This window comes from Sycon ciliatum, chromosome 2 (genome assembly GCF_964019385.1).
Source record: "Sycon ciliatum chromosome 2, ocSycCili1.1, whole genome shotgun sequence".
Lineage (NCBI taxonomy): Eukaryota > Metazoa > Porifera > Calcarea > Leucosolenida > Sycettidae > Sycon > Sycon ciliatum.
The window spans coordinates 47,189,274-47,197,952 of NC_088644.1; the positions used below are offsets into that span (position 1 = coordinate 47,189,274).

The 8,679-nt window shown below is 47.2% G+C and overlaps 1 protein-coding gene across 1 annotated transcript in view; it reads right to left on the reverse strand.

Moving 5' to 3' along the window:
• The window catches only part of LOC135810922 (uncharacterized), a 42,470-nt gene extending 34,131 nt beyond the window's left edge, over nt 1–8,339 (reverse strand). Inside the window, exons 1-2 of the mRNA XM_065324306.1 lie at nt 8,193–8,339; nt 5,953–5,982 (exon numbers count right to left, since the gene is read on the reverse strand). Of these exons, the coding sequence (XP_065180378.1) occupies nt 5,953–5,982; nt 8,193–8,271 (109 nt within the window). The 5' untranslated portion in view covers nt 8,272–8,339. The remainder of the gene's footprint in view (nt 1–5,952; nt 5,983–8,192) is intronic.
• Between the last annotated feature and the right edge of the window lie 340 nt (nt 8,340–8,679).

Here is an 8,679-nt window from a genome sequence, read left to right on the forward strand (position 1 = left end):
GCAAATACCACAGCCAACGTTTCCCTCTCGGCCGCAGTATAGTTGCGTTCTGCAGCTGACAGTTTCCGACTACAATAGGCTACGGGATGCAAATCCATATCTTCTCCCTGCTGCAGGAGCACACCCGCCACTGCAAAGTCACTTGCGTCAGTTTCTACCATGAAGCTTTTCTCAACATCGGCCAGTTGCAACACTGGCGCCTCGAGTAATGCTGATTTTAGAGACTCGAATGCCTTCTGTCTAGCAGCGCTCCATTCAAAGCGTGAATTTTTTCCGGTGATTTCTTCTAATGGACGAGAGATGGTCGAGTGTCGATCTATGAACCTTCGGAAATAGTTTGCAAAGCCAAGAAACTTCCTCACATCAGTTACTGACGACGGAGTTGGCCATGTTTCCACAGCACTTATCTTCTTGGGATCAGGGGAAATTGATGTGCCGTTGATTTTATGCCCCAAGAAGAGAACTTCTCTCACGCCGAATTCGCATTTAGACTGTTTGCAATACAGCTCACTATTTCTAAGTGTTTCTAGAACTGTTTGAAGATGATGCTGATGATCTTCCCAGGTCTTGCTGAAAACTAGAATGTCATCCAAGAATACTACAACGAATTTTCGGAGATGCGGTTGCAGAATAGAGTTCATGAGAGACTGAAAGGTGGCCGGGGCATTAGTCAGCCCGAATCCCATGACTCTAAATTGGAAGTGGCCGAACGGCGTATTAATGGCCGTCTTAGAAACATCCGAGTCTTGAATTCTGATTTGATTGTAGCCTGACCGCAAGTCCAACTTGGAGAAATATGCACTGCCCTGGATCGTGTCGAATAAGTCATCAATATTAGGAAGACAAGCTTTGTTTTTGATCGTAATTCTATTCAATTCTCGCCAATCGCACACCATTCTCAGAGTACCATCCGACTTTTTCACAAAAAACACAGGTGCACCGTATGGCGACTTACTTGGCTCAATGAATCCCTTCTCAAGTAATTCTGATAGCTGTGACTGGAGCTCGTCCATCTCTGGTTTCGGCAGGCGGTAGGCGGGTCGAGACGGTGGTCTGGCTCCATCTTCTATCTGGATTTCATGGTCGACTGGTCTCTTCGGTGGAAGCTCATTCGGCAGCTCGTCTGGAAATAAATCCTGGTACCTCTTGAGCAGGTTCTGGATGTCTTGTTGCTCTGATTCCTGGAGTTGTGGCCCGGAACGATTCTCCTCGTTTGCAGCAGTGACCCATGCAAGAAACCCCTCGGCTCCACTCCTCAGGGCATGACGAGCTTGTCGGCCACTGATAAACATGCTTTCCACAGATGGCCGGTCGGCTGTCGGCGGGTTAGCTGAAGGCAATTTGGCAACAAAGGGCTCACCGTCCAACTGAACTTCGTTCGTACGGAAGTTGATGCTGGGGTTGTTCCTTGTAAGCCACGGCTTGCCAAGAATAGCGTCGTAGCGAGTCAGGGGATACACAGTAAAGTGCTGTTCCTCACTGAAGCCCCCGACTGTCACCCTTAGCGTGCGTGTGGAAATCTGCGGGACCTCGCTGGTCGAGCCGTCCGCCAATGTTACGCTCAGCACTGCTGAGCTTGCATCCGTGTCAAGATGATGCTTTCGAACAAAACTGTCTGCAATGAAGTCATGCGTCGAACCGGAATCTATCAGCATCACTGCACGGCGACCGCCGATCTTTCCCTGTATGCGCAGTAGGTCGTGTTCAGGTTCATTGCCGACGCTGACGTTGCTGACATGACACCTTTCTGCAACGGGACAATTTCCTACAGCTATGGGTGTCTCCGGCTCCGTAGGTTCCTGGAGAGCAACGTCTTCAACCTCCAGAGCTCCGAACCGGTTAGCGACTGGTACCGGCGTGGGCGCTTGGGTCGTCGCCAGTAAGCGCACCCCCTTTCTTACTGGCGACCAGCGTTTGGGTAGCGCTGTCCACCCTCAGTACAGTCTTTAGCGAGGTGGCCTGGCTTCCTGCAAGCAAAGCAGTGTCCCATTGCTCGCAGTTGGACACGCTCTTGGTCCGTCAGCTTGCGGAGGCCCTGACCACGGAAGCTGGGCACGGAACGCGACTCTCTACTGGCTGGTGGCCCCGACGCCGGTGGCCCTGACGACTGCTCCACGGTGTTTGCTGCCATGACAGCTTGCTCCAGGGTACGTGGATGCTCACGCATGACCTGTCGCTGGATGTGCGGCACTAGACCCCTGACGAACAGCAGCGCTCTGGTGTGGTGGTCGATTTCCGGCACTTGCAGGCTGAGGCGAGTGAAAGCAGCAATGTATGCGTCCAGCGACCCGCGCTGCGCTGCGGAAATTAGTCCCATACGCGATGTTTCCTCGTTGTGCCGTGGTCCGTACACATCGCCAAGTGCCGCTTTCAGAGCAGGCCAGTCGGAAAACACTTGGTTAGCTTCCAATGCCGCTATCAACCAAAGACGAGCGTTTCCAGTCAAAAATCCTGCCGCGTAGTCGACCCTCTGTGCCGCATTTGGGAGTGCCAACGACCGTAGGGCCATGTCCATTGCAAACGTCCATTCTTTGAATGTAGCGGAATCTCCTCCAAACACAGGCGGCTCTTTCGTAAGGCGGGGTGTTGGCTCCCACGGTTCCGAGTTCCGATGTATCGTTCGGTTTCCTTGGCTAACGCGCTGAGCGGTCTTGATATCGTTTATCAGCCGAACGACGAGTACGAGGAGCGTAAGCAGAGCGACCAGAACACCTGCCAAAAGCAGAGTAGAAACCATCCTCTGCTACCAGTGTAACAGGTTTAATCAAACTTGAAAAGTAAGAGGCCTGGTTGAGCGTGCCTCGACCAGTTATATGCAAAATGTGATAGTATACATGTGGCAATGGCGCCAATGAAGGTGCTAATAGACAGGCGTAAGACGCATGAGGTGCGAGGGAGTGTAAAGTTATAGAGAACAGGGGAAAACTGTTACAGTTGTGATGGTGCGATGGTCAGAGAATTCACAGTCAAAGACTGAGGCGGTTGTGGCGTCTTCCGAATTCGTGAGGATGCAGTCAATAGAGGTTTGGGTTTGCCGTGTAATGTGTGTAGGGGCGTTTACTAAGTTGGAGAGATTAAGGGGCAGGAGGATGGTGTGGTATAGGGCTTTATAGGTACTTGACTGCTTGTCCAGGAAGTTCACATTGAGGTCTCCCAACAAGTACAGCTCTTCGCAATCGGCGCAGTCTACAGCTGCAGCAAGACAGTCAATGGACTAACCTGGCGGGCGATAGATGCAGCCGATCAACATCTCGGATCCTCTTTGTGGCGTACATCGTATGCAAAGAAGCTCTAGGGCATCATGTGAGTAACGTTCATCCAGGGAAACTCTGAGGGTTTCTTTCACATAAAGGCACACACCGCCACCTTTCTTGCAGGGGCCGCATGCTGTGAGACACGAGCAGCTTGTCATGCATTGTCTATCTCTACGGTAAAGGATGGTTCCACGGATATGCACTTCCAGGTCAGAGACACTGTTATCTAGCCAGGTCTCGGATACGGCTAGTATATCCAGTTGCTGTTCTATCATTATGCTTTCAACTTCACACAGTTTGTGGCATAGACTGCGTATATTGATGTGGCCAATGTTAAGTGTACTACTCTGCTGGGTCAGGTGGTGGGTGTGTGGGTGAAACGGAGCGGCGTGTGCATTAAGCTTCTTGCTGATCCGATTGGTGTGTTGAGCATTTTGCAGGTTCAAGGGGAGTGGGTCGGTGGTGTGAGCCATTATTATGCTTTAACGGGTTTGGTGGCCCAGGCCTCTGTACCAAATCGCCACTCTCTTACAGTACGGCCAACTTCGTCAGGCCAGAACGATTCTTCCGCGACCTTCTTGGCGTCCGTGACCAAGACTGTAATACGAGCAGAGGCTGTTCTAAAGTGCACGGATATGTATTTTGGGCCAGGTTTCTGGCCCTCTCCCGTGTTTTAAAACTGGAAGCCTATATCGATTATTTAATCAGAAATCCGCTATTCATATGTGCCGTGTGGTTGTGAATGCTTTCTGCGGACCATCCAGCTGTGGGTTTAAATTATAACCTTGAAATCCAACCTTTTTTCATTGTTTTTTTTTGGCAATCAAGCTGTGCGGATAAAATATTCAAGAAGGTGGCTTATCCAAACGTTGGAACTGGTGCTGTCGGCCGACTACCCTGACATTTGACTGGCTCACGGACGTGAACACTTACCGGTACATGCACGAGACACAGAAACAGTGTTATAGTGCGCTTCAAAAATAAAGACCTCTAGACTTTTTCGAATAATTCAAATTTGGTTTGAGCTTTTTGAGAAATTTCTTCGGAATATTGCTCAAGCAGCTCACGCAATTTTTCTCATGTAAATGTCTAAGCGGTGGGATAACAGACGCCCAATTTCGAAAATTGTATGCACAGAGTGATCACAAATTTGATGTGGTATAGATGCTGGCCTAACGGTTTTTGAAACCAGAGGTCTGGACTTTTGAAACACACTACAGTGAGAACAAGTCATTGCACTGAAGCTACGTGATGCACGTCGATCAATCGCCTTCTTGTAGATACGTTGTGACATGTGGTATGTTTAGAATGTTTACGCTCAACCATTATATTTGACAGCAGGAGTCACCGCCGCCCTCTATCACCTCTCACAGGGGATAGGGGTCTACGGATCTAAAAAGTCGTCGGAGTCACACGGATGGCTTGTCCAGGCCATGGCCTTGAGAGTGAGTCGTATTCTTTCTACGGTGAGGGTAAATTGTATCGAAGCTCAAAGAATTTGTTTACTCAAAAGCAGATTTGGGACCCATGCCGAGCTTCAACCTTTACTTTGATTTTGACTTGTCGTATGAGACTATGATTTGGCCGTTTTCTTGTCATTACTGGCTTTGTCTGCCAAAGTCATGGACTCCTCCGGTGATATTACCTTTTGCCTTAGCTTCATGACTAGGCTTGAGAGATTGCTTACACTCCGCCGGAGACGGGCTACATTGTCCCTTGCCTCACTAATGAACGTAGTCAAGTCTTCTATTATAATGACTACCTGCTCCACGATTCAGAGCTCGTCCACGGCGCACAGACTTCTCCTTGTCACAAGCTGGTTATCTTAGGTATAAGCACACTACACTACACATCCGTGGCCTGCCTGACACCAGTCCAGTGTAATCCCGGCTGGGTGGTTCAAGATGATGGAACTGATGAGCTAGACAAACTCGTACCCATCACTGCTTTGCAGATGTGCTGACCTGTCACTATGCTCCCCTCATCAACTCCTATCCAGACAAGAAGCAAGACATGTGAGGTAGCAGCTCCACAGCCAGGGCAATGCAGACATGTGAGGTAGCAGCTCCACAGCCAGGGCAATGCAGACATGTGAGGTAGCAGCTCCACAGCCAGGGCAATGCAGACATGTGAGGTAGCAGCTCCACAGCCAGGGCAATGCAGACATGTGAGGTAGCAGCTCCACAGCCAGGGTAATGCAGACATGTGAGGTAGCAGCTCCACAGCCAGGGCAATGCAGACATGTGAGGTAGCTGCTCCACAGCCAGGGCAATGCAGACATGTGAGGTAGGAGCTCCACAGCCAGGGCAATGCAGACATGTGAGGTAGCAGCTCCACAGCCAGGGCAATGCAGACATGTGAGGTAGCTGCTCCACATCCAGGGCAATGCAGACATGTGAGGTAGCAGCTCCACAGTCAGGGCATAAACCACTAACTAAAGTCGCGTTGGTGATGCAGCCACCATTCGCATCATCACATTGTTTGCCATTGCCACCATCACCTTATTTGCCATTGGGAGCATCATCACTAGCCTGGAACGATAGGTCCCTGGTTCGGACCTGGTGGTTACCAACAAATATTTCTTCGAACTTTCCCCTTTATCATTCCCTCAACTAGTGAACATTAAACCACTGAATGCATTATACATTTTAGGGTTATAAAACACATGAAACAAAATCCAAAAATATGTTTCGCTCACCTGAAGTATAAGTTGCTGCAGGTTGGTTGGCTGCAGGACAAATTACCAGTAAACAAAGAAAATAGGTTTGTTTGTTTGCTTGTTCATATTGTAATTCACCAGATATATAAGCAATGCTGCCGTCTAGTTTAACCATAGGACTAGACTTTCAATAAAGAATATCATGTAAAATTATAAAATGACAAGGACGCAAAGCAACATTTTACACAGCTTTGTTGGATCAAAAATTCAAAGATCAATTAATGGTGTGCAATTTGAAACTCGGGTATTGAGCCAATATTAAATGTAGAAAGGAAAAAAGGACATAAAAAGGAAACGAGTTACAGTTTCTGACTCTACATAGTATCTAGTTCCAGTGGTGGAGAGTTACTCTTAACTTGTTTCCATTCTAAATCAATTAATTGGGAAGCTATACGAACAAGACTCAATAAAAAAAGTGAACGTCTCAGTAAAAGAGCACTCCACTGTGACTATGACTCATACTGAGTATGACCGTTTAGACCATGGACAGTAAGTTTTTTTGTTTGAAGTTTTATTTTACATTGCAAATCAAACGGCCATTTATGCCCAATATTATGATGGTAATAGAGTAAGTGGAAAAGTAGTCAATAGGAAATAATTATATGTACCGGTAATTACAAGCCAAGTTTGAACAGAATTACCAATCAGAGAGAAATGAGAAAATGAGGACTGATGCCAGAGGGAGGTACTATTCGGCTATAAAGCAGCAGTGACAAGCAGAAGTTTCACACAACTATCGTTTCACTGTATAGATAAGGACGGCTTATCAGGTGTGCAAGAATACGAGCCAAGGATAACTTATTTATCGGACTTCCTCCGTTAACAAAAACTTTGCGATCAATTTTGGTGGATATGAAAACGATTAGAGCAGGTAGCGCTTTCAAATAGCGCTTTGAAATATTCACCATCCCCGAACCGCCAGTCTGCATGCAAACAGTTTCGCAAGATGTCCAAACTCCAAAACGCAGAGATGATGTGACAATCGTCACTTCGCGCAGCGGAGCAAGATGAACAAGTTCAAAATAGAAGTCGTTCAGCCACTGCAGAGCCCAGACCTCAACGTGAATGATCTCGCCTTTCCCAGCAGCCTTGACGCATCCTTGGTCGCAAAGGAGAATATGATCGCGGCAGTAGGGAAGTGCTGGTACAACTATAATATCCCTCGGGGGAAATTTGAAATGCTTGGCATTGTCTGTGTTTGTTGTTCCCGGGTATCCTCGAGCGAGAGGGAGGCAGTAATGAGTACCAGCGCTGCAGCACTTATCATGGTCTTCGCCGAGATGTTGGAGAAGGCATTTAGGTAAGAGCGAAGACGATCAGGGACGCGGAAAAGCTTCTCCGTAAAATACGACATCGCGTCGATCGACCTGTCACTTGGAACGGTTTCAGCTGCGATGAGTCAAGCGATGGCGACCCAGACTGAGACTCTACTCCCACGAATTGATCCTGTAGATATGTTGATTGAATGTGTTGAAGTGTTTCTCTTCCAAAAGAACACTTTCGTTGAGCACCGTAACTCCTTGAAAAGTTATGTCGAAAAGTCACGAAATTTTAGTTTAAGGAGGAAATAGTTAACTCGAAAGTGTTCTCATGACTTTCACCATTGTCTTCTAATGAATAAACCAGAATGAAGAGCTTTGTATAGATGCGTTAAGAGGCAAATATAGTACTGTAGAGAAGTATGAGTAAGAATGGTAGAACTTGGACAAGACCATGTACAAATATGCGGAGAAGAACGCTTCCCAAAGTCCTTGCACAAACGCTGCAAAAGAACTGGAATATAGGAGGGTAAAATAAAATTATGGATGAGCCGTTCTGAACCATGTCCATTAGATTATACCATTCAATATCACCTTCTCTTATGCGTTTTGGCATGGCAAAACAGCTGATAAAAGGGTCTGTATCTTCCAACCAGAAACCAAAGACATATACATTCACGCTTCACTGACATTCTGGTTGTGTATAAATACATAGAATTCTTTGCATTTCAAATCGGATACCGAGCAATAATTGATGTTAAAAAGAGAAGAAACACATGAGAACGAGTTATGCAGCAACTATCCACGAGAGGTGTGTTAGAGCTAGGTCATCTTGTTACAGTCGTGGATAGTTGCTACATAACTCGTTCTCTTGTGTTTCTTCTCTTTTTTAAATTTTGTACATAATCATGATTTAGAAGGCAGGCTTGATAATTATATAGACGACTGTAAACGGCTTACGTTTGCAGATAGGGAAATTAACCCAGCTTCCGTTCTGGCAATATGCAGGTTTGGGATCTCTCTGGGTGTATCCTGACATACACTGCGCTGAACCAGCATCATTTATAGTAAGAACACTAGTAGTATCCACTCCATCTACATTCTTGCAAATTCCTGAAGGAGACAATCAAGCAAAGAGTCATTGTCGTCAACAGCAGCGATACTATGAATCAGGTCACAAAGACTGCCGGCACAAATTACTTCTCAGTCAGCGTGCCCAAGTGTTAGTTAGAAAGATTGTGCCACCAAAAAGGAGTGGGGGAGATCTAAGCCCGCGTGTCTGAGGGTGGCTGTCATGGACTGGGATTTGGTCGGTTCAAACATTACTTTCCATGTACGGCCCCGCTCGTGCAGTCAGTCAACGGACACCTGCAGAGACTGCGTGGCGACGTCTGGGGTCTGCTGGGAGGTGACTAAGCTGTACAAAGTTGTTTCATCAGTATAGACC